This window comes from Drosophila teissieri, chromosome 2R (assembly GCF_016746235.2).
Source record: "Drosophila teissieri strain GT53w chromosome 2R, Prin_Dtei_1.1, whole genome shotgun sequence".
In the NCBI taxonomy this organism is placed as follows: domain Eukaryota; kingdom Metazoa; phylum Arthropoda; class Insecta; order Diptera; family Drosophilidae; genus Drosophila; species Drosophila teissieri.
The window spans coordinates 5,133,506-5,156,295 of NC_053030.1; the positions used below are offsets into that span (position 1 = coordinate 5,133,506).

Genomic DNA, 22,790 nt, shown 5'->3' on the forward strand with positions numbered 1-22,790 from the left:
AGAGCAGGACACGAGAAGGCGCACGCTGTCAACTGAACTAAATTCCTTTATACCAGGACAGGATTCAAATGGGGGTGACTTGGCTTCGCCTAAGATTCCGACTCCGGACCCCACAGCACATGCGCCAGCCACGGATACGTTTAAATCCACTTTCCCGCTCGCTCAGTGGAGTTATTTCAGAACCGTAAACACTTTAGGGCCAATAAAATATGCCCAAAAGAAATTTAATTGCTCATAAGCAAAATATTTAATTTCTCGTAGAAGCTCCCTTTCTAATTACAATATCAGATAGGATAAAGTAATAATTAGGTCAGCCTACGTCTTTCGTAGTTTCCAAAACAATTAACTATATCTTTAAACAGGTTTCACGAATACGAATTTGGAAACAAAACTTGCGCATTTTCGCCAATAACACTCATGGTTGGGATACTCCGTAACTCGAGAGGATCAGCGATAGTCAATCATGATATGGTTATAAATATTATCTAACGTGGGTATAGCCGCAGCTGGGGGATCGGGTTGGGCGACGTTTTCCCCTCTGGGATCAGGCGCTAGTTCAGGCTGAGCATCTTGGGTGGAGGCGGGTTTAAAAGCTGGATTATCTTTGATAGTTGCCCTTGATTTTTTCCCGAAAGCAAAGCAGCCGCTCTGTTTGGTGGCCACCGGCGACAGGTTGTCCTTGTTTTTGGTGCTACAAACGAAATTGGAAAATCATTAGAAGCTCTCATTAAATGTACTGTTTTAGTCAACCTACAACGCCTTGAGTGCCTCCAGCTTGGGTATATTTCTGTTGTGTGACTTTCCGCCTCCCGCTGCCTCCTGGGCAGCCAGTTCGTCGGGATGCGACTTTTTCTTGTGCGTGCGGCAATTAGAGCCGTTGGCAAAGGTGCGGTCACAAAAGTCGCAGGAGTACGGCTTGAGTCCTGTATGCAGGATGAGGTGATTCTTCAGCGCCTTGGCCCGCTTGAACTCACGGCCGCAATAGTCGCACTTATGCTGCATCTGATCCGTGTGCACCAGCCGGTGACGATTTAAAGTGGTCCGCGAATTTAGCTGCATGCCGCACTCTGGGCAGATGTACTTGTGCGGATCATGCGTCTCTTTGTGGTGTTTTAGACGATTGGCCGACTTAAAGCACTTCTTGCACACCTCGCACTCAAAAGGGGCATAGTCTGTGTGCTTCAGAACATGCTCCTTGAGGGCGCTCATCGAGTGCACACCCACGCCGCATTGTTCGCAAATCACCGGCCTCGGCCGCTCATCCAGGTGCATGTACTGTTCGTGCTGCTGGGCTGATGCACTGGTGGCAAATTTTTTGTCGCAGCTAGTGCAGGCGTACTGCTTCCGATTAGGCAGCGGCACATGCCATTTCATGTGCCTTTCAAGCTGGTAGTGTAGGCGAAACTTCTTGAGGCAATCCGGGCATTGCAGCTGCTCGGTTGAGGGCTCAGTCTGACCATGATCCTGTCGCAAGTGACGCTTCAGGGTTTTAGACGTGGCGTAGCTTCGCAAACACTCACTGCACTGGTGTCTTTTTTCGGAGTCTGCTGCATCCTTTCCATCCTCCTGAATTCCATAGACATCACACAGGTTCATTAGTACGCCATCTTCATCCGCTTCGTAGTCGGCATCCCGCTCATCTGGTTCCTCCTGTTCTTGCTCCTCTGTCGGCAGGATCTGTTCCTGATCTATATTTTCCTGCTTTTCCTCTGGCGTTAGTGGGTTTTCCAGCTCGTAAGCCGACTCCTCTGGCAGAAATTCAAGCTGTTCATCCAACTTCGGCTTTTTATCCACATAGTGAACCTCAGTCAGCGTCTCCTCTTCGACCAATCCAAATTTAGACCGGAGTTCGTGGAGATTCGGGCTATCGTGACTGGGCGTGCTTTGCAGGATGCAGTAAAGCTTCTGGACGCGGGTAATCCGTTTTGAGAAATTCACCAGCGAGGTGACCAGCGACAGGCACTCACTGCATATCGTCTCCGGCAACTCTTCGCCTCGAGTTATCTTATAGAACAAGCAAATGAAACTGGTTAGCTTGTGAGTCCAAGGAGCCACGAGGCGCACTCACATTCACCCAAAAGTACTTGCCAATGGCAGTGGCCAGTTCCATAGAGGATGCCTCGCCGGAATCTTCGTTCTTAAGGAACACATTCATGTTGCCTTGCATGTCGTCCTTGGCGCAAAGGCGACACCACTGTCGCCAGTCGCTGCTCGGATTTCTATCGGCATGGGGAGCCGCATGAGCAGCGTGTTCCTCCAACTGGGCGGCAGCCATCGTGGAGCTCAGCAATTAGTTATAAATAAATGCCATTGCAGCGTAAACATATTGGACGATGACTGGATCTGCAACTGGAACTTGTTGAACTCAAGTCCGTGAGAACCGGAACCAGCGTTGCAGAAGCTGCCAGATCACTCGGATGCTCAATTGAACTGATTTACTTAAAATAAAAACCGATTACCATCGTGTTTAAAATCGCATTGTAAAATCTATTTGGACTAATTGTATAGATATCAACGTAACTTAAATCCGCTTCAGGAATAGCCTAATAGGCCAAATTACAAGGATCTGCGACAATCTGGCATCTCTCCGCTTGCAGCAAAACAGCTGACTAGTTTCAGTTTGCTTGTGAATTGTGAAATTAACGGGACTGCGATTGTTAATTTTTAAAAATGATGGAGGCGCGATTAAGTCAGACTTTGTTGCTGAAGAAGATCATCGATGCGCTAAAGGAAATCATCGCCCAGGGAACATTGGACTGCAGTGACTCTGGCCTGCAGGTGATGAGAAGAAACCACAATCGTAAAGTATTTCATAAACGGAATCGTGTTAAACAAACTTTCCAGTAAACATAAAATCATTTTTCGAACCTCCTTATTAAAATAACAATTTTTACCTGCATACATATGTATAATACAGGTTGGCGGTTGTTATGGGAAATGATTAAAAATGTAGAAAATACCTATGTATGTATTTTGAAAAGGAAATATGACGTGTAAGGATAGAAGCTTTTGTGGGGCAGCTTGTAAGGTGTCTTGAAGCGTAAACTAACCACGTAACTCTAATTTCCAGCTCCAATCAATGGACAACTCCCACGTTTCGCTGGTGGCCCTAAGCCTTCAATCGGATTGTTTTGAAAAGTTCCGCTGCGATCGCAATGTCTCCCTGGGCTTGGATCTGAAATCCCTTGGCAAAGTACTTAAGTGCGCCAATAGCGACGATGCGGTCACCATAAAGGCCGTTGACAAACCGGACAAGATTACGCTCAGCTTCGAGTCAGATGGCAAAGAGCGCACGGCGGAGTACGAGCTAAGGCTCCTGAATCTTGACGAGGACCACCTGGGGATTCCGGAAACGGACTACTCCTGCGTCATACAGTTGCCGTCGGCTGAGTTCGCCCGCATTTGCCGGGACATGAGCATGTTTGACGAGTCCCTGACGATCACCTGCTCCAAACAGGCCATCAAGTTCTCGGCCAATGGAGATCTGGGCTCCGCCAACATCCAGCTAAGTGAGGGCACCAAAATGGATGTGAGCATTGAGGTGCAGAAACCCCTAACCCAGTCCTTCGCCGGTCGCTACCTAAACACCTTCACAAAGGCCACTCCTCTCGCGGATCGCGTCAAGATCTGCCTGTCCGCCGACGTGCCTCTCCTGGTGGAGTATCCCATCGAGGATTACGGCTTCATTCGATACTATCTCGCACCCAAGGTGGATGACCCCGATTCCTAGCTACATAAAACACACTTTCCACCGCATCTAAGAACATAACGATACATTTATTTACAATTATTTTAGGTCGAAAAATACCAAAAATCATATTTTTAAAGCTCAATTTAAAAATATAACTATAAATAAAATAAAATAGTAATATTAAAACCTATTATAACTAGAACCAGCATTTTAAAAATAAAAAATTGTTTTTAAAATTATGTATGATTATGCATCTTAATAGAATTTAAAGTAGCTTTTACATACTTTTACTGATTTACATACATATATAATAGTTTAAGTTTCAAGGCTCGGATTAAAAAAAAAACATTTTTCAGTTTTTTATGTTGAAACTACGAAGGCATTGCAACTATTGATATGATACAAACAATTGGAGAATAGCTTATCCTTAAAAATAATATATTGTTTTTTTTTTGCCATCCATTAAACTCAATAATGTTAATTTATCATTTAAAAACGGGAAAAAAAGAAACAGAAAAAAATTTTATTTAAAACTGACCTGCGTTGCCGGACCGTGCAGTGCCAGTGTAATTGGGCGCATGGTCACCCTAAAACCGTGCATATCTTTGCGAATCGCTGACAACCCTGCCCAGGCGCAAATGCAGAGCTAAACAAAAACCGAAAAACTTAAACACCGGCACAAAAACTAAGGCTATTACTACTAAATCATGGACACAGAGGAAGTAAAGCGCGGCCGCGGTCGAGGGCGAGGTACCAGGGCTCGCGGGCGTGGACGTGGCCGAGGACGCGGTCGTGGCAAGAAAATCGACGACAGCAGCATCGCCGACGCCGCAGCCCTGGCGGCCAGTAGCTGTGCAGCCCTGGAGGATAGTCCTGGACGACTGGACCCCTCCGAGGATTCGGTCATGCAGGAGCTGGAAAAGGAGGCCGATATGGAAACAGTCACCGCGCTGGAGGATCCGCTGCACCACGCAGCAGCAGGAGCCGTCAGCGAGGACATGCCTCCAGCGACGCCACAGCCACCGGTCCTGCAGCAAGTGCCACCGCCCGTGCTGAGCCAAACAAGTGAGTCTCATCATTATTTCCGCATAGAAATGGTTGGCACAAGATAGGTAATCTGCTATGCTTGCGTAGTATTCCTTTATCTTTGCTTAACCGATTTTCTGGAATCCAAACATACCTGACGCATATAACCAAGCAATCTCTCGCCCGAGCAGTTGACATGGAGGCGGACATATCGCAGCTGGAGGCGCCCACTTTCACCACGCTATCGCGCGGACCTCCGGAGCCGATGCTGCGCCTTAAGTGGAATCACAAGGTGAGCCTGATCGGCGAGAAGGTGCTTAACCCGATGATCCACTGCTGCGATCAGTGCGACAAGCCGATCCTCGTCTACGGCCGCATGATTCCCTGCAAGCACGTATTTTGCCTCAAGTGCGCCCGTGCTGAGCCCATCAAGAGCTGTCCCAGGTGTACAGACAAGGTACTCCGCGTGGAGCAAAGTGGCCTGGGCACCGTGTTCATGTGCACGCACGGCGGCAGTCGCTACGGCAGCTCCGGCTGCCGGAGAACCTACCTATCGCAACGAGACCTGCAGGCGCACATCAACCACAGACATGTGGCGCCGCAGCCGCCACCGTTGCAGCCACAGCCGCAACTGTCAGCCATGGCGGAGCAGGCAAAAATGACGGATCTGGGCGGCGTCGGTCTGGGCCTGGAGTTGCACAAGCAGCGCAAGGCGAGTGGTAGCTATGGCTCCTAAACTAAGCTGTCCTGTCTATAAAAACCCGATTGCCCCTTGCAGCTCTCCGAGTCGTCTGTCCCCATATCCGTTTCCGCCTCCATTGCCCGTCCCGTCCTGTCGCGGCTGCCACTGGTCGGCGGTGTCGGGGGCATCGGTAACATTCCGCCACCAGGATCTGCCGCCGCCGCCCAAAACGCCATCCATTGCGGCCACTCGACGCTCACGCTGGCCAATTTGGCCAGGATCAACAATGCCAATGCGCAGGACTGTCACCAGGGCAAGGCCACGCTGCACCACACGCTCAAGAAGGGCAAGCCTCACCAGACCGAGTCGGTGGCGGATGCCTCCTACTACAGCAGCGTGCTCGCCTCCTTCGGCAGCGCGCCCGGCAATCCGGGATCTGGGCCACTGGGCGGCGTGGCAGCAGCCGCACAGCCTTCCAATCCAAGTGCCAGCCATTCCGCTGGTGTCCCAGGTGCCCTGATTGGAGGCTCCGCCGAAACGCCAACTGGTGGCTCAAGTGGCAACTGGCAGCAGTCGCAATATTACAGATAAGGGACGGAAAGCGAGGGGCTAGAAACCAGGGTAGACTATTTGTACGCAGGCACGGCTTTTAATTAAGTGAACCAATGTATGTATGTTAAGGTGAAAACTATTAAAGATATTTTACGGGGTTAAGCCAACCCGAACTTTAAAATAAATGCTACTCCGATTTTAAAACTATGTGTTTCACAGAAGTGTTACCTTTGCCAATCATTTGAAATTTCTTCAGTACTTCTATAGAACATTTGATGAACTAAAACTGAACCAAATTCAAAAAAGTCCGCTCGATTGGCCTCCCATCGATTGCCTGCGATAACGATAAGCTTTCCAGCTGGCTGCTCCGCCAGCCAAATACAAAAGGTAAACAAATCCGACTTGGAGCCCAGACATTGAATGGAGCATTAGCATTAGCATAAAAACAACAGGCCGGGAGTGCCGGAGTCAAGTGGCAGGCCACGGAGAATACCACATGCAGTATCTGATGAGCACTGCGTAGAACTCGGGAAATCGAGGCCAGAAGCACAAGCAGCAGTAAAGCATAAGCAGCGGTTGTGAAAGAGACGGACGGCCAAAAGTGAAAGTTGCCCCCGAAAAATGTTGAAAATTGTACTGATCAGCGGCAAGCGAAAGTGCGGCAAGGATTACATATCCGATAGGCTGCAGCGGAGGTGGGTGGTCTCCATTCATGGTCGTAGAACTCCCCATTATCCAGAACTCTTCTCTCGTTGCTGTGGCTCAAATGTTCACACATTTTCGTATCGAAACATGACTAAAGCCAATGGGCATTTGTACCGCTTCAAAAGTTATTTAAAACCAATTTAAAGTAACTCTTTAAAAGTACAGAAGCTACCCTAATGATAAATTGTCAATTTTAAAATATCCACTTATTCTTAATAATCTCAGAAACCCTGATTTAAATGGATTTTAAACTACTTTCTACAAAAATTTTCGGAAAATTAAAAACCAATTTTATTTCAGATTGGGCTCCCGGTCGCGAATCGTTCGAATCTCGGAGCCCATTAAGTCAGAGTGGGCTCGCAAGCTGCAGTTGGACCTGGACGCCCTGCTCAGCGATGGTCCCTACAAGGAGAAGTACCGGCGTGACATGATCGTGTGGAGCGACGAGGTGCGAGCCCAGGACTACGGCTACTTCTGTCGCGCGGCCATGGAGGAGGCGCTCAGTCGCCAGCCGACGGCCTACATTCTGGTGAGCGATGTGCGGCGCAAGAACGACATTAAATGGTTCCGGGAGACTTACGGGGCGGAAAGGGTCACCACTTTGCGACTGACATCCCGTCCAGAAACCCGGTGTTCACGGGGATGGACTTTTACTGCGGGCATTGACGATGTCCCCTCCGAGTGCGATCTGGATGATCTGGCCGACGGATTCGACTTTGTGCTGGCCAACGACGAGCAAATCGACCAGGAGGCCATTGACCTTCTGCTGGACAAGCTGCAGCTGCAGTATCGGTAGAGCTCTAACTCCTCGAATCACCATGCTTTGAACAAATGTATTTTTGATATGTCACGTATTCCGGTCCCTTTGAAACCTCAAGTGGTCCTCACAAATAGCGTAGTCATTGCAGTATATTACATTAGGAATGAAGTTAAGTCCTAATAGTGTTATGAAATACTCTTAGTAACCAAATATAGCTTGTGTGGCGGTTTTACTAAAATGTAACGCTTAACGTATCTTCAATGGATACACAAATTTTAAGTCGCTTATTCTCGGTAATAGGTAACATCAAAAATAAATAGTCCGCGTTTCAACTGTGAGAAAACTAGAGTGAATAATACTCAAAAAGCTTCCTTCATCCATCAATAATAAAAACAATGTACTGGCAAGAAAACTAATAAAATGTTTTATTAAAAGATGAGTAAGAAACGTATGTGTTTGTGAGAAAAGATGAATTGGTGGGTTTTGTGGGCATAAGGCAATTGTAGCTACTAAACTGTATTAGTAAACGGGTCCGTAAAATCCCTCGGCGCCAGAGATTAGCCGCAGTTGATCGTTGAAGTTCTGCACGATAGGAATCTGATTCTTTGTGGAATCCTTTTCCATAGAACGGGATCGCAGATGCGGCTTATTCTTAACACAACTGAGTGGAGTTCGCTTTTGACCGGACAGCGGGGTACTGTTCGTCTTGGGCGTAATGGACTCTATGGCCCCTGAGGAATCCTCCTCCTGATCAACGTAGATCTTTGGCTTGTTGGCCCTGGCGGGCTTGCGCGGTGGCACCCGACGCTTGTGACCCAAACGCACTCGCTCCAAATGTTTGTTGGCCGGCACTTCTGGTAGCTGCTCCTCGCCAGCGGCAAAGGAGGCCATGCTGCTACCAGTGCTGAGATTCAAGGTTAGCGTTTCCAGTATGTGCTCCAGCATCTGGGCCTCCCGTGCCTCCTCCTCCTCGTCGTCACAGAAGATGATGGGTGTGCGATCGACGCCCAGGCTGGGCGAGCGGGGATCATCATGGGGCTGCTGTACTGGAGGAGGTGTGGTTACTTTCACCTGACCCTGATTTTGATCCTGCTCCTGATACGGCAGCAGCTGATGCTCGCAAGGTAAGGTTTCCTCCTGATCGTAGGGCAGTGAAACAATCTCCAGGGAACTATTGTTGTGTGCAGCAGACGGCGGTGTGCCGAAGCTATCGCAACTCTCCTCCAAATCCACTTGGGAAGGCGTGGCAGGCACCGCCCTTTGTGCTGTACCCACTCTGGTGTCCACGAAGAGATCGGCAAAGGTGTCATCCAGATTGAGCGAGCGAACCTCATCGAGGACGAGGGGAGTGCGATTCAGCTGAGGAGAACGAGGATCATTCAGGGAGAAGCCCTTGAGCAACCGTTTTCTCAGCATGGAAAAGGCATTCTCACTGGTGGTCACATGCTGCTCCTCCTTCTCGACTCTAGGCTTCGACGCCTGCAAGAACTACAACACCGTCATCATTATTAACCCCACAAAGAACCTTAATGCATGTAAACTTACGGTTAAAGGCGTGCGACAGCCATTTGGTGATCGAGGATCGAGTAAGGCGTTGTTTTGCTCTCGAATCGGCGTCGTCATTTCCATTTGTTCTCGATTTTCGCTGGCCAGGCGCATTTTGTTTATTGTCGGCGTATCCGGCAGATATTCACCTTCCAATTTGGTTGCCTTTGCTCCCATTTTTATTAATTGATCTGACTAATTTTGCGACTTCTTACCAAATGTTGCGGGGTAAAATAAAATCGTTGCCGCGCATTTGTTTTGAAATGGCGTCGCGTGGAGCTGCCGGATCAGCAAATGCCTACTGGAAGGGGGACTGAAAACAGTATTGCTAAAGACTGTCTAGCTATATTCAAGCCAAATCTTACAGTACTAGCTCCTTGTAAAAAATTAATAATGCAAGTAATCTTACAGTACTAGCTACTTGTAAAAAATTAATAATGCAAGTAATAGTATAAATAAATAAATAATATAAAAAAAAATCACGCTCGTGATTAAACTAAACATTTAAAAATCTTTTATTGCTAGTAAATTGGAAAATCAAAATCTATAATACAGAAATATATAATCAAGTAAATTACTTAAACTTAAAATTTTTAGATATTTTTTCATGTTCGCTTTACAGCACTGATCTTTTTGTTGCCATGCGATAGTGTCATCTCTGCCTTCTGCCGGAAGTCTGGCAACACTTGTTCATTTAAGACGCGACAGAACGAATTGTACTCTTTCAATTTTCCAAAAAAGAAAATGGCTTGAAAATCGGCCAAAAAAGTGCTACAAACGAAGAGCTAAACCCCAAAGTAAGTGCCCAAGGAAAATTTTTGATAACTATCCGTATAAAAACCAACAAAAAAAGCTTAGCCTGCATACGTAAATGCGCGAGTGTGAGTGCTAAAAAATAGTGACTGTGTATCTTCGGCGAAAAAAAGGGGAAATGAAGACAGGAAATGGAGTTTTTTTTTTACTCCACAAGACTATTTTTATGGAATTTACGCAGTTACTAAATAGGCGTGTGTTTTGGTGTATGTGTGTGGGCGCCGTAAGCAGCAGTAAATATTCCTGTGTGTACATGTTTTTTTTTTTTTTCTATGGCCATCTCCTTTTTACACACACTACCGCACAATTCAGCTGCGTCTTGTTTTTGCCGACATTTTTTTTAAATTTTCTTTAATTAGGAAGACAACTAATTTTTGCAGGCTTTGCGGAGCAATCAATGTGGGTTAGTATGCTAAAATGCTGCGTAAAAATGCGCTATTGTTTTATTTGCCAATTGTAGCGCAAAAAGTAAACAAATTGTATACACACAAACGCCAGAGCGCATGTCGTGCAGACTTTCTCTCTTGCTCCAAATTGCAAGGGTGTGCGTGCGTGTTTGTGTGAGTGAGTGAGTACACTCTGAAAACAACCGAATTTCATTCATTGCTCATTTCCGAGAAAAAACTACACGCTACATTCGTCGCCATCTGCAATTGCACCTCTGTATGCGTAAGACACTGTATCACAAGTACATACGATATATGCATGCATAGGAGCCGCTGCACTTGTGCAACATGTTAATTGATTCCAGGGGCAGCTGGGCGTGGCAGGTGCAATAGCCCCCTCCCCCGGCTTCTATTTACAGAAACTTCTTCCCACTTCCAGCCGCATTCCAGAGTTCAACATTCTTGCTCTTCCCGTCGTTTGGCAGTCGTCATTGGCCGCGTTTTTCAAACATTCCACGAGCGGACGTAGCACACTCACACCGGCACACTTGTCTATGGCCTTTTGCACGCTATGTATACATACATACGTATATTGATTTCAATCAACTTTGTAAGCGCGCTCCGCCCTCTCCTTCGCTTATTCGGCTGTGTGCTTTGCTCTCTCTGTCTCTATCGTGCTCATTTGTGAATTAGGCACCACGTCCGTTTGGCGGCTCATCAACATTTCACACAGACACACACTACACTGGGCTGCATCCGTGTGGGTAAATTCCATTTCCTGTTTATAATATTGCGGCACCCTCTCCTTCCGCCGCCTCCTTCCAGGCTCTCAGAAAACGCATGGCGTCTTGTCTGTCTGCCGCACAGCGGAGACGCAAACCAGCAGCTCTCCCTTTCACCTTTTATGCCGCTTTTCTTGCTGCACAATGAATCGATCATTTTGGATTGGTCCTAAATGAGCATCAGCATACAGTTAAAAATTATTTAATCTTTATAAAATCCATTTTTTAACAAAAAAAAATTGTAAATTTTTTAGTTTGGGTAGTTTTGGTAAATTTTGATCATGTATTAATTTTGAAACATTTCAAATTAAATTATTAATACTACAGAAAAACGGATATCCGTATACTTTCGCTCTTATCCTACATATATTCTGCTAATGATCCAACCACTAATTTCGGTTTTGCACCAAAACACTTTTTGTAACGCAACCACTGTGCCGTTGGCATTGGAACGCTGAACGCTTTGGTGCTGGGAACAATACGGAATCGGAACATCCGAATGCGGAGCTCTCCGCTCTTATTCCATTTCCAATTTCGAATTCCCTGCCTGATCCGTCTGTCACTGCTCTTGTTGTTGTGGCCGCTGTTGGTAGCGGCAGCGGTGAGTTGAGTAGTACAGTACGTGCCACTTCCTTTACATTCAGAAAAATAAAATTTGCTCACACACATTCATGCTTGTTGTGTACGCCTAAAGCATACATAAACAGACGTTCCAGACAGACAGACAGACAAACATTGAGTGGAGCGTTGGGAGGGGGAGCGGTTTGCTTGGCGTCTGCGCCGTGTGTTGTTGCTTTTATGCTGCCCCTACTTATTGTTTTTGTACAGTTGCAAAGACACTCACTCACATTGGTGCACGCGCGTGTTTCTGTGTGTGTGCGTGAGTGTGTGGAGTCAAAACAGTGAAAACGAGTTTGATGTCTGGCTAGATATGGCAACTCCGTCGGCGAGTGCACATCCCCCACCCCCAAGCGCCCGCTTATTAGAAGAGAAATACCGCAGAGCGTTGTTGTTGATTTTACGTAAGAAGGCCGTCGAACTCAGCATAGAAAATGGGGAGAGAAAGAGAGAGGGGTCGCGAGAGAGATGAAGATGGGACCAAAACCAGAATCAGAGCCAGAGAGAGTGTGCATGCAAATAAGTGTGAGTGTGTGTGTCTAATGATTACCGTTACTATTTGCATGTTGTCTAGTCAGACGTCTCGCGACCCAGACTGTGCGACCCACCAGGCAATTGGCGAAAAATTCTTCGTCGTGACCTTTTATCGTCATCGTTTCAACCGGACATCCAATACATGCATATGTAGGAATTAATGTGTGTGTGACAGTAATGTTGTTTATTGATTTTTACTAGCATAGCCTTTAAATTGGCTTTCCGAATGATCATAAAAATGAATGCGACAGCGACGGCGGTAAAAATGTTAGCAATTTGCAAGAATGAACTGGAAAAGAAGAACGCACACCATTGGGAATTATATATCCGATTGGTTCGTCATTTTGCTTAAGTACCTCGGAGTTGTAAAGACTTATATTTATATTAATGTCTTTCGAAAATCCGTTGCAACCTAACCTTTGGATTGCAGATATTAACTAACACATGTCGGTCAATTTACGCGTAAGATAATCAATTATGCAGCAGTCTGGAGGAATTCTTTGCAATGCATTGCTAATACTGTGACCGCAGCTGTACACTTGCCACTCAGTTGCGTGCGGTTCTGCATTTCTGCCGGCTGTGGTTCAACGTCCTAAGCCGCACACAACAAGTGCAACAATTGTAACATCAACAAAGCAACAGAACACCGCAAAAGGGGCAGAAAGGCGGTGTGGCAGAGAAGCACAACTTGAATCGGAATGGAAATGGGATTTGGAATGGGAATGCACAAGAGCAGAAGCGAAGCAACGAAGATGGCAAGCGGAATGAGGGCAGGTCCTAGGGCAATCCATTAACATTTCACCCATTCCCCATCGCACATCCCCCATTATTATGGTCGTCGTCATCTTCTGGGTATTATTGTACAGTTGAACCTGTGGCACTGAGTTCCGCTGGGCTGTAAACTAAGCCGATTGATTGTCCAAATCTCTCCTAAATAAACTTGCCATTCGGGTGACTCTTGGTTTCTTTCTTTTCCTGATTTTCTCCCATTTTGCGATGCATTCCGACATCCGTGAGCTGTTGTAACCCAGAAAGCGTTGTGCCAGGTTGTTGCTGTTGTGTCGCTTGTGACGTCAATTGGCTGTGGAATGGTGTCGGCGGCCCACATTGCGGACCGACTACACACCGGAAACGAGTAGTTGTGCCGCCTTTATACATGCAGTCAAGCTTCCATGAGTCGATGTCCGCCAAATGGAGTGGTGGAATTCCAAAATCTCATTTGCTGTGACAGGGGCGTACTAAACGTTTTAGATCTCGTAAGGATTTTCGTAGAATCTATAAAAAAAAATAATATAAGTATAAATTCATAAATAACACGTTTCAGCTTTGACATTATCAGTTTAAATATAGCACACCTTTTTCGTATTTTTAAGTGAACTTGCACTTCTTATAGAAACACTCTTCCAGCCCTGAAACCCGGAATCTTGAGTAAGTTGGTTCGGCAGTGCTCTCGTCAAGGGCTTTGAATCGCGAGAAATCTGAAAAGTCGAAATCCCAATGGTTGTGTAAACGAAATCGGTTGGGGCTTTATTTTTGGCGCGCTTCTCGAGCGGCCAGAAGAAATTTCCCAAGGAATGGAATGTTGTTTACTTGCGCGCCTGCGCATCCCCAACCTTCGGCCAGTTCCATGAAATCTGCAGTTGGGCCGAACTCGTCTGGGTTTCATCCTGTTCGTCCCGTTTGTCCGGCTACCTGCCCCGCCCCTGCGCACCGCCACGCCCCTTCGCTCTTCAGCGCAATTTTTTTTTCTTCGTATTTTTGCACCGCCGCTCTGCGTCGCTTCTTGTTTGTGTGCTTTTCGCTCCGCCAAGCTCAAAAGTGGCGGTGTCGGCGGCGTCGTGTCAATAACATGTTGATCCTACATCGTGCGAAATCTTCTGGCAACACCAAAACAAAAACAAAACAAGAGAGCGCCCTTTTTACGGACCGTAACTACTCAGATATACCCTTTAGTCTATGAGCAAATATTTCAGAATACTGAAAAATGATGATAAGATAAATGGATAATTATTAATATTTTTACCCTCAACATCTTACGAGAAACAAAAAGGAATTTTAATTTGTTTAAAATATAAACATGTAAATTATCTGAGTACTTATACAAAGTATTTGTTTGAAAAAATCAGCGTGAGGGGCTCCGTATACCCCAATAACTATCTAAGTATACAACTACATACAGCATGAGCTCGGAAGCCGCTCGCCGCTTTGTTGTTATTATGCCGCATTTTTAAAGGAGAGACTTCGTCGCTCTCGTTCTCTCCCGCTCCCTCTTCAGCGAGAGAATCTTGCGGCTGATGCTCTCGCTCTGCTGAAAACACCTCCATCTTCAGAACCAATTTTGTTGTTGTTCGGCATTCGGTTTTCGAATCTTTGGCGGTGCGGTTGTGTTTTTTCGTGTGCGCAGTGTGTCGTCGGCGTTTTGCACTAATTTTGTCCAAATTAAAATGAAAACAGTTGGTAATTTGTGAAGAGAAAGCATAGTGAAGTGGTGTTTTAGTGTGCAGTGTTTAACATTGCTTGGTGTTTAAGCAAAAAGAAGGGGGTCTTAACGCCTACACGCGATGTCTCTCAGTTTTTCCCATCTTCTGCGTCTTTTCTGCCGCCTTTATGTTTGTGTTGGTGTAATATATTTATTTTTCGGCTAAGCGTTTTTGCATAGCGACGTATAGCGAATTTTCTTTTTGAACTATTAAATCTGTTGTTTGGTTTTGGAATATACATATATGCAAGTCCGCGCCCCGTTTCATTTGTTCCTTTTGCAAAATTCTTAGAATTCTTCGCAACATTCCCGCGCACACACACTCGCGATAAATATATACATACATAATGTATCCCCTTGAAAGGCATGGAGTAAGAGTGAGACGGCAAAGCGAGCAAAAGAGAGCGAGAGGTAAAGAGTTGGCTGTGTGTGTGGCAAAATGGACGTATACCCAGCACACCTCAAAAGGTTGTGGTCTTTGCTAAATGGGCCTTCGTTGGGCTCTCACGCCTATTTTCTCTCTCCTCTCTTGATTTAAAACTTGTAGGACTTGATTCTTGAGCTTTTTTTTTTTCTGCAAAAACATAAAAACCGGTAAATTTTTTTTCGAAACTGCAAGCAGAGAAAAGAGAGCAAGCTGTGTTGTTGTTCCTGTATAGGCATTTTTTTTTTTACCTTAACCATATTTTTCACACACTTTGCTTTCCTTACAGTTTTCTAAACACACACATACAGAAACGAGAAGAGCCAACGAACTCGTGCAGCGACGCCCAAGAATGAAAGAGAGCAAGGCAACATGAAAATTACAGCAACAAAAACTGGCTTGCCGAAGAAGTTTTAAAGACGCAAAAGCAGAAGAAGAAGCAGCCACAACAGTATTTTTTATTAGCGGGTGTTGTTGTTGTCATGTATGTATGCACACTTTTTGCCGTCCACACTCTAATATAGTTGATTGTTGTTGTAATTATTGTGGTGCTTGTACATATTGCTGTTCTTGCTATTGCGTTTGTTGGCTCATTCCTTTATTATTAGGATACACTAAAAGATCATCGAACTTGCTTCATTTGCTATTTACGAAAACCCACAAAATATTATAAAGTGCCGCCGCTGATCTTGACCTACACGCTCGCAAGTTCAGCGCATTTTATATGGCTATTGGCTATTCAACTTGACTTTTGCGCTCATTACTTCGACTTTCTCTCGCACTCAAACCTATATACATATGTGCTATATGTATCTACATGCATGCGAACGTATCACATGTATTAATGAACATAAAAGCGGCGGCGGTGGATTTAATTTTTATAACGGAAATTTTAATAAGCTGGCCGCTGTCGCTTACCGCGCGAGAGCGATAATGAGAGGGGAAAGAGTGCAGCAATTGTAATTTACGGTTAACAATTCTAATACATAAATAAGTCCCCACACCCGTCATATAACTGTTCTTGCATGCATTGCATGGAAGTGGGCTCTCGAAATGGCGAACAGTAATGCGTTTTCATTTATTTTCATATTAAAGTGATTATAGTGATCCGGATGGATAAAGGATCCGTAATTGAGATTAACTGTTTACGTTGATGTTAATCGTGTTCTTCCGTTTTGTTATTCCCCGTTTACATTCCTTATCAGTTTGAATTTCCGAACTCGAACTCAGAAATCAAATAAAAACAAATTTGGCGTCAAATTGCCAAAGGCTGGCGCCAAATTGATGTTTACATTTTTATTATAATTATTTAGGGTGCACTTCTTTTTTCCCGTGCCTACTTTTTTCTGTGTTGTTTTTCGGTGTTGTTTGTGCCTGTTGAATTTTGTTGTTGCTGAAACAATGGCGATTCTATGGCGTATAAATGTACGAAATTTGTCCCATTCACTCGCGCCCTGTCGCCATTCATAACAATCCACATTTGCGTATTATCACCAGTACCAGTCTGTCTCATAATCGTAATCATCATTTCCATCATCGTCATCGTCGTCATTATCATCGTGTTGTAGTCGTCGTCGCATTTATTTATTTTCGTACTTTTTTCATATTTGTTTATTGTGCCGTGGCTGCAAAAAAGTACAAGGCTCCAAGCCCATGGCCGTGAGAACGTCGCTAAAAGACTAGAGAAAGAATCTCAATCTGAATCTGAGCCTCGGCTCTCATCGAATCGAAGCAGGAGAATTGTGTCATTCTTCAAAGTGGTTGTGAAATGTTTGCCTTTTTCTGCCTATTCATATCACAGCCAGCTTTGAGGAGCGACGCGATGCTCAAGACGAAAAAAAAATCACAATTTAAAAATGAAAAAAATGCATAATTGAACTCAATAAGTATAAACGGTAACAAGCCTCTGATTTTGTTTATATCATTACATGAGCATGAAAATCAAAATTGAAAATTCTGAAATCCCGCAGTCAAATATCCCAAAACCTCCCGATCAATAAAACTATATTGGCGCATTCATGCTGGGCTCTCAAAGTGGTTGTGAAATGCATTTCCGCTTTGCGCGGCATATCACAGCCAGCTTTGATGAGCTTAGCGTAATGTATCGTACATCAAATCATGGTAATACTTCCCGCCACATAATAATCACACGCCCATCATAAAACACACTCTGTCCGCCTCAAATATACATATATATTTATAGTGAATTGCAATCTGAAAAAAAGCCATGGCGAACTGAGATCTGAATTCGGAACGACCGTCGACAAATGCATGCCACAGCACCGAAAAATGGCTCAATTGGACTACCATCTCTGACTTAGGGCGCTGTCGCACTGATTACACACACACGGTGCAATATAGTTACTAACCCATTCATGAAGTTGAAGAAACTGTTCCTTCATCCGTACGATGTTGATTATCTAAGCCTCATCAAGTGGTTGTGATATGGATACCCAACGCATATCACAGCCAGCTTTGATGAGCTAGGATAATCAACGGGAGACAACGTAAATGGAATTTAAAACAAAAAGTGAATTGGTTGGAAAGGTGGAGTTCTATGTATCTATGTAAAATTTATTCACAGCGATTTTTAATATATACTTCTATAAATACATACATGGTTATCATTTGATTTTATGCAGTTTTTTTCCCCTTCTGTTGAGTACACAGTTTTAGAGTTAAATACCCCCGATGCTACTTGGAAACTTCTGGCTACTAATGACTTTATATCTTTCTCACAGATACACACTTCTCCTAACTCGACGTTTACGTTCCACCAGTAGCATGCATATGTAGAGAAACCAATTCCAAAGAGATCTGACGACGCCCCTACAGCGGACAACGAATATTCTAATTTATTATTGTGATAGCCATTAGTTTTAGTATTTTTAAGCTTTTAAACAACCAAACGTTGCACGCCAAAAACGAGAGCAGATACCCAAAAAGCTATAAATTGTAATGCATTCCACAATGAGTGTACAACAGGGGCTGGTTGCCCTGGTACTGATCGGCTGTCTGGCACCTCCGTCGTACGTCGAGGCCTGCTCCAGCCGTACGGTTCCCAAACCGCGGTCCTCGATTTCCTCATCCATGTCCGGCACGGCATTGCCGCCGACCCAGGCTCCAGTCACAAGTAGCACAACAATGCGCACCACCACGACAACCACGCCCAGGCCCAATATTACATTCCCCACATACAAATGTCCTGAGACCTTCGATGCTTGGTACTGCCTGAACGATGCCCATTGCTTCGCGGTGAAGATTGCCGATCTACCGGTTTACAGCTGCGAGTGCGCGATTGGTTTTATGGGACAGCGGTGCGAGTACAAGGAGATCGACAATACTTATTTGCCCAAGAGGCCGCGTCCAATGCTGGAGAAGGCGAGCATTGCTAGTGGAGCAATGTGTGCCCTGGTCTTTATGCTGTTTGTCTGCCTGGCCTTCTATTTGCGATTCGAACAGCGGGCAGCCAAGAAGGCCTACGAGCTGGAGCAGGAACTGCAGCAGGAATACGAAGATGATGACGGCCAGTGCGAGTGCTGCCGAAACCGGTGCTGTCCGGATGGCCAGGAGCCAGTCATTCCGGAGCGCAAGCTTCCCTATCACATGCGGCTGGAGCACGCGCTGATGTCCTTCGCCATTCGCCGCAGCAACAAGCTGTGAGCAGCGCGAACTGTAAAAGTATATAGGATGCCGAATTTCGAATATGCCTTGCCCAATACACAATTCTTTACTGGGCTTTAGTCGATAGCTGATAATACGTATTTACCGCATGCTAAAGATCTGTTCACCCGATTTTATATAGAGATCTTCACTTTCTTTTACCGAAAGTTACCCCGAAAATGGATTTAAAGCCAGGAAGCCTTGTATTACCCAATTGACTATGAATTTAAATACCTAACGCTAGCTATTTATTATTATTGCTTATTGATATATACGTATCACACACAACGAGAAACACGCGCCAAGTATTATTTATTGCGAGAGATTTTAGAAGAAACGATATGGATTTTCAAAATAAATATATGAAACTGCACCATGCTAAACACACGATTTTTTATTAAAAGTACCGGAAATCAAGCTCTTCATTTCACAGGGTGTCAAAAGTTTAGACTTATTTAGAACGGTTACTATCAATTATGCGGCCTCTATGTGTCACAAACCGATCCGATAGAAAATTCGGCCACCTTTTGAATTTTTAATGGTATATGCTTGCCAAAATGTAATAAGAACTTAATTAATTGTATAACTAAATTTATCAGTTGAACGTTTTGATTGATTAACTAAGGTGCTTGCTTTATAAGTGAGTTGGTCAACAATAATGTAACCAGATTGCAGCATATCTAATAGTCCATTCATTCATTTTTCGGGCCTTATCAGCTGTTAATCAAAAGGGGGTTCTACATCTTTTATAGTTGAATACTTGAAGACAAGAAAGTTCTGACCGCTTATTCACCGGGTTTTTCCCTAATGAGGTATTGTTAAAATAATTAATAGTCATAATAGTCGTAAACACACTGTACCTAATAAGAATTAGACGATTGTGTGTCGTTTTAGGAATATTTGCATAGGTCGAAAAAATGAATTTTTAAGAAGAATTACATTTATTTATCTACGTACATTCGAGCGATACTTTTCCTCCTATCTAAAACTGGTTGAATATATTTTTGCATTTCTGGTAGAGTGCTTTCATCGGTCCGTAGCTAGACAGAACCAACGATATGAGGGTGAGGCACTTCATCAGGATTTGGAAATCTGTCTCACTACGGCTCTTGAAGTATCCAGTCTGATAGCCGTAATACTGGGTTACCAGTGCGATTACGAAGCACGCGAATCCCAGGAAGTTGTGGAACGTCTTGTTCAGCAATGGTGTGATAAGCTTCTTTATGCGGGCGGAGAAAAGTGCCGCCAAGCCCGAGGACATGGCCAGAATGCACAGTATGAAGGCAGTCATCCCTGTTAACGAAGAGCGAGTATATAAGTCAGTTCCTGTTAGGTGTAATGCCGATATTAAATACCGAGAAAGGATTCTCTAAAGATTTGTACCGCTTTTTACCGCTAAAAGCTGATAAAAATGCGATAAAATATCTAGCCTATTGTAAAACTAAATTCTAATAAACTAATTCTGTAGGGGCGTATGATAGAAAACGGTTGTGTTAAAATACTAGTTCTTTGATATTCTAACAAACACACATGTATGTTATACAGGGAAATATAACTTGGAATAGCTTAATTTATGAACCTTTAAATATTTTATGGGAACCACAAAAGAAAAAGAATACGAGGATCTATCACTGAGTTTTGAATCGAACATCTGCTGCTATATAGCAGGCATTGCGTGCTTGTGCTGAACTCACCCAGCCTCCCATGTGTCGATTGCAGCAAAAACCCCTTTTGAATCATTTTGATAAGGGCACCAGCTGCCCCGCAACCGCCTCCCAAAGTCAGAAGCACCCAGTGTATGGTGGTCTTCGTTTGGCGCTTGTATCCGTTTGTCAGCACATTTCCGCCGTAGTGGATCATAACGCCCTCGGCCATGAAGAAGGAGAACTGTGGTGTTGGATGATCTTCAGTGCCCGCTTAGAAGGTGATAATCCCAAACTATTTACCCCTATGGTAACCAGCCAGGCATGCAGACCCGTGCCAGACAGCCCTGTTCGTAGCGTCAGGTAGGAAATATAGATGGTGACGAATCCAATGCACATCTGGTTCAAAACGTTCAGAAAGTACTCCAATTTTTGAAGGCGGTTCTGGCCCTCGTGACCGGACAGGGAACCTTGGGCCATTTTGGAATAGCGACGCGGAGATTCGATCGGAATAAATGTGGGTCGGCGTAGCGATTCCGTCCGGATCGTGCTGCCGTAGTCGACGGATGACTGCGTTCTACTAAGCACCGGCTGCTGACTCTCGGACATTGTAGTTCCAGTTTTCCGTTTTTCGCTTGCCAGCCTTTATCAGTGTGCTGAAATAATGTTATTTTCGTGTTAACATTTATACATTTGTCGACTGATAATACTGCCTGCCACTTTTCACAGACAAATTACGGCAAACTATTTATTATTGGGCAAAACCAGCCGTGTGCTCATGCTACGACAGCAATTAAAGGTTTAGTATTCGACCGATACGCCCAATGAACTTGATTAATCAATTCATTTGGTCGACTGTTTATGAACAACTGGCGAAGCCATTCTTGCAGCGTCATTTACAAGTTGACTGGACTTGACCACAAGATTATTTAACTTTTCATTCCTAATCATATCGGTTTACGCTCCGGGAAGCTATCAAAGTGCAGCCAAACCGCAACTAGGCCTTCGCTCGTATGCCTTTTTCAAATTTCCGATGGCGCGAAGAGTTTAAATGCGTTAGGTATTCGTATCAATTTGCACTTATCAACACTAAACGATGCAAATGTGCAATGCAACAGTGATGGCAGTGTAGCGTAAATATGTGTTAACAGGTAAAAAGTAGTGTTTGGTATACTAGCGCTGTTAATGGTCATTCTAAATCATATCAATGCATATACCTAGGTACATCGACACATTTAAAATCGATATTTTATTACAAGCCAGACCAGTTCTCAGTAAGCATACGATTCCACAAAGGGTTGTGTCCTCGAAATTCCATTTTTTAAATACATAGTATGTTTTATAAAATTGGGTGCTTTGTTCTTTTTCCAAAAGTACGTTGCTTTTTTATCTTTTTCAATAACATTAAAAACCCACAAAGAAAGCTTTAGAATTGGAGGGATTGCTAACCCCTCAAAAATACGTTGCATACCTAATGCTGTTGAGGGGTTTTATAACATTTATCTTTTGCACATGAGTTGCACATTGTTCACTACTTTAATTAAATCGTAATCACATTGTTTACTCGGACTTTTGTTCTCTTAGTTCTTAGTTATATCCTTATAATAACATTACATTAATATATGAATAACAAATAGTCTAGCTTAGCTCAAAATGCACCATATACAGGATAAAAGATAGATGTCGAGCGTTTTTAACTGGCCAAGCTACCAAGTTTCTGGTACAGGGACGTAATGGCGCCAATGCTGGTTAGGACCATTAGGACCATAGTGACGACCTGCATGAGAACAACGAAATCCTGGCCTTGGCCCCTGAAAATTCCAGTCTGCGTGTATCCGTAAAACTGCGCCATCATGGCGATGACGAAGGCGGCAAAGCTGAGGACCACGTGGAAGGTCTTGTTGACCAAAGGTGAGATGGTCCTGCTCAGGCATCTCGCCAGGAAGGCGACAAGTCCACTCAGCAATGAGATCAGGCACAGGATGAAGGCGGCGAAACCCAGGCGTGCATGCAACGTGACGCTGATTGCCCAATCGTCACGTATAAGTTGGATCAAACAGCCGGCCACGCCCATGCCGCCCCCCAGGATCTGAAGGACCACGTGAAAGGCAGTCTTGTACTTTCGGGAGTAACGCACCGTTAGCCAACTACCGTCGTAGAAGCACATCATTCCCTCGGCCATTAGGAACACAAATCCGAAGGTAACCAGCCAGGCATGCAGGCGAATTCCCGAGAGGTCCTGGCGCAAACAGGTCCAGCTGACCCAAATGGTGACGAATCCTATGCACAGCTGGTTGATCACATATAGCGCCGATTCTATATGCTGCAGCACTGACGTTGGTTTGGACTTTTCATCGCTCATTGTGACGCTACCTTGGAATTATTTCACAGAAATTGTAATTGCAATTTCAAGAAATTAGTAATTTTAATTTCACAAACACTGTACTATCAGATTCACAAGAGCTTCTGTTTAATTTCGCAAAGGTT

General features: G+C 44.6%; 8 protein-coding genes across 11 annotated transcripts; 4 read left to right on the forward strand and 4 right to left on the reverse strand.

Moving 5' to 3' along the window:
- Positions 1 to 223: 223 nt before the first annotated feature.
- On the reverse strand, positions 224 to 2,372 carry LOC122614789 (zinc finger protein weckle). Its single transcript, XM_043789448.1, has 3 exons — positions 2,069 to 2,372; positions 755 to 2,004; positions 224 to 691 (listed from the first exon to the last, which is right to left on the reverse strand). Exons 1-3 carry the CDS (start codon positions 2,273 to 2,275, stop codon positions 448 to 450), a joined length of 1,701 nt encoding a protein of 566 aa, XP_043645383.1. The 5' UTR covers positions 2,276 to 2,372; the 3' UTR covers positions 224 to 447.
- A 233-nt stretch (positions 2,373 to 2,605) lies between these two features.
- LOC122614007 (proliferating cell nuclear antigen 2) lies at positions 2,606 to 3,892 on the forward strand. Of its 2 annotated transcripts, none has more exons than XM_043788458.1 (2): positions 2,606 to 2,778; positions 3,071 to 3,892. In XM_043788458.1, the coding sequence occupies exons 1-2, from the start codon at positions 2,671 to 2,673 to the stop codon at positions 3,728 to 3,730; spliced, it is 768 nt and encodes a 255-aa protein (XP_043644393.1). In that variant the 5' UTR covers positions 2,606 to 2,670; the 3' UTR covers positions 3,731 to 3,892. The 2 variants fall into 2 exon arrangements, with proteins under 2 accessions (XP_043644393.1, XP_043644394.1); XM_043788459.1 differs by lacking the exon at positions 2,606 to 2,778 and adding an exon at positions 2,780 to 2,800.
- Positions 3,893 to 4,124: 232 nt separating this feature from the next.
- On the forward strand, positions 4,125 to 6,132 carry LOC122613295 (E3 ubiquitin-protein ligase Hakai). The gene is made up of 3 exons (XM_043787404.1): positions 4,125 to 4,756; positions 4,909 to 5,429; positions 5,496 to 6,132. The coding sequence occupies exons 1-3, from the start codon at positions 4,399 to 4,401 to the stop codon at positions 5,988 to 5,990; spliced, it is 1,374 nt and encodes a 457-aa protein (XP_043643339.1). The 5' UTR covers positions 4,125 to 4,398; the 3' UTR covers positions 5,991 to 6,132.
- A 205-nt stretch (positions 6,133 to 6,337) lies between these two features.
- On the forward strand, positions 6,338 to 7,859 carry LOC122612907 (probable phosphomevalonate kinase). The gene is made up of 2 exons (XM_043786781.1): positions 6,338 to 6,646; positions 6,957 to 7,859. The coding sequence occupies exons 1-2, from the start codon at positions 6,573 to 6,575 to the stop codon at positions 7,450 to 7,452; spliced, it is 570 nt and encodes a 189-aa protein (XP_043642716.1). The 5' UTR covers positions 6,338 to 6,572; the 3' UTR covers positions 7,453 to 7,859.
- LOC122612906 lies at positions 7,815 to 9,242 on the reverse strand. Its single transcript, XM_043786780.1, has 2 exons — positions 8,962 to 9,242; positions 7,815 to 8,904 (listed from the first exon to the last, which is right to left on the reverse strand). Exons 1-2 carry the CDS (start codon positions 9,136 to 9,138, stop codon positions 7,936 to 7,938), a joined length of 1,146 nt encoding a protein of 381 aa, XP_043642715.1. The 5' UTR covers positions 9,139 to 9,242; the 3' UTR covers positions 7,815 to 7,935.
- Positions 9,243 to 9,628: 386 nt separating this feature from the next.
- Positions 9,629 to 19,043, forward strand: LOC122613847 (protein spitz). Of its 3 annotated transcripts, none has more exons than XM_043788248.1 (3): positions 9,629 to 9,758; positions 15,287 to 15,481; positions 17,739 to 19,043. In XM_043788248.1, exon 3 carries the CDS (start codon positions 17,956 to 17,958, stop codon positions 18,658 to 18,660), a length of 705 nt encoding a protein of 234 aa, XP_043644183.1. In that variant the 5' UTR covers positions 9,629 to 9,758; positions 15,287 to 15,481; positions 17,739 to 17,955; the 3' UTR covers positions 18,661 to 19,043. The 3 variants fall into 3 exon arrangements, with proteins under 3 accessions (XP_043644183.1, XP_043644185.1, XP_043644184.1); XM_043788249.1 differs by lacking the exon at positions 9,629 to 9,758 and adding an exon at positions 14,466 to 14,551; XM_043788250.1 differs by lacking the exon at positions 15,287 to 15,481 and having other exon boundaries at positions 9,637 to 9,758.
- Positions 19,044 to 19,578: 535 nt separating this feature from the next.
- On the reverse strand, positions 19,579 to 20,946 carry LOC122613845 (transmembrane reductase CYB561D2). Its single transcript, XM_043788247.1, has 3 exons — positions 20,607 to 20,946; positions 20,355 to 20,547; positions 19,579 to 19,953 (listed from the first exon to the last, which is right to left on the reverse strand). Exons 1-3 carry the CDS (start codon positions 20,910 to 20,912, stop codon positions 19,643 to 19,645), a joined length of 810 nt encoding a protein of 269 aa, XP_043644182.1. The 5' UTR covers positions 20,913 to 20,946; the 3' UTR covers positions 19,579 to 19,642.
- Positions 20,947 to 21,576: 630 nt separating this feature from the next.
- Positions 21,577 to 22,683, reverse strand: LOC122614610. Its single transcript, XM_043789217.1, has one exon. It carries the CDS (start codon positions 22,663 to 22,665, stop codon positions 21,997 to 21,999), a length of 669 nt encoding a protein of 222 aa, XP_043645152.1. The 5' UTR covers positions 22,666 to 22,683; the 3' UTR covers positions 21,577 to 21,996.
- Positions 22,684 to 22,790: the final 107 nt, after the last annotated feature.

Excerpts from the sequence above, each read along its gene's own strand:
- LOC122614007 (XM_043788458.1), top strand. The coding sequence starts at position 2,671 with ATGATGGAGGCGCGATTAAGTCAGACTTTGTTGCTGAAGAAGATCATC. Across the intron at positions 2,779-3,070 it reads GCAGTGACTCTGGCCTGCAG|CTCCAATCAATGGACAACTC; the intron begins GTGATGAGAAGA and ends TCTAATTTCCAG.
- LOC122612907 (XM_043786781.1), top strand. The coding sequence starts at position 6,573 with ATGTTGAAAATTGTACTGATCAGCGGCAAGCGAAAGTGCGGCAAGGAT. Across the intron at positions 6,647-6,956 it reads TCCGATAGGCTGCAGCGGAG|ATTGGGCTCCCGGTCGCGAA; the intron begins GTGGGTGGTCTC and ends ATTTTATTTCAG.
- LOC122614610 (XM_043789217.1), bottom strand. The coding sequence starts at position 22,665 with ATGAGCGATGAAAAGTCCAAACCAACGTCAGTGCTGCAGCATATAGAA.
- LOC122612906 (XM_043786780.1), bottom strand. The coding sequence starts at position 9,138 with ATGGGAGCAAAGGCAACCAAATTGGAAGGTGAATATCTGCCGGATACG. Across the intron at positions 8,905-8,961 it reads GCTGTCGCACGCCTTTAACC|TTCTTGCAGGCGTCGAAGCC; the intron begins GTAAGTTTACAT and ends ACGGTGTTGTAG.
- LOC122614789 (XM_043789448.1), bottom strand. The coding sequence starts at position 2,275 with ATGGCTGCCGCCCAGTTGGAGGAACACGCTGCTCATGCGGCTCCCCAT. Across the intron at positions 2,005-2,068 it reads GCAAGTACTTTTGGGTGAAT|ATAACTCGAGGCGAAGAGTT; the intron begins GTGAGTGCGCCT and ends TTGTTCTATAAG. Across the intron at positions 692-754 it reads CTGGAGGCACTCAAGGCGTT|CACCAAAAACAAGGACAACC; the intron begins GTAGGTTGACTA and ends TTTCGTTTGTAG.
- LOC122613847 (XM_043788248.1), top strand. The coding sequence starts at position 17,956 with ATGCATTCCACAATGAGTGTACAACAGGGGCTGGTTGCCCTGGTACTG.
- LOC122613845 (XM_043788247.1), bottom strand. The coding sequence starts at position 20,912 with ATGTCCGAGAGTCAGCAGCCGGTGCTTAGTAGAACGCAGTCATCCGTC. Across the intron at positions 20,548-20,606 it reads CCTGGCTGGTTACCATAGGG|TTCTCCTTCTTCATGGCCGA; the intron begins GTAAATAGTTTG and ends CCAACACCACAG. Across the intron at positions 19,954-20,354 it reads ATCGACACATGGGAGGCTGG|GGATGACTGCCTTCATACTG; the intron begins GTGAGTTCAGCA and ends CTTCGTTAACAG.
- LOC122613295 (XM_043787404.1), top strand. The coding sequence starts at position 4,399 with ATGGACACAGAGGAAGTAAAGCGCGGCCGCGGTCGAGGGCGAGGTACC. Across the intron at positions 4,757-4,908 it reads GCCCGTGCTGAGCCAAACAA|TTGACATGGAGGCGGACATA; the intron begins GTGAGTCTCATC and ends TCGCCCGAGCAG. Across the intron at positions 5,430-5,495 it reads AGTTGCACAAGCAGCGCAAG|CTCTCCGAGTCGTCTGTCCC; the intron begins GCGAGTGGTAGC and ends TGCCCCTTGCAG.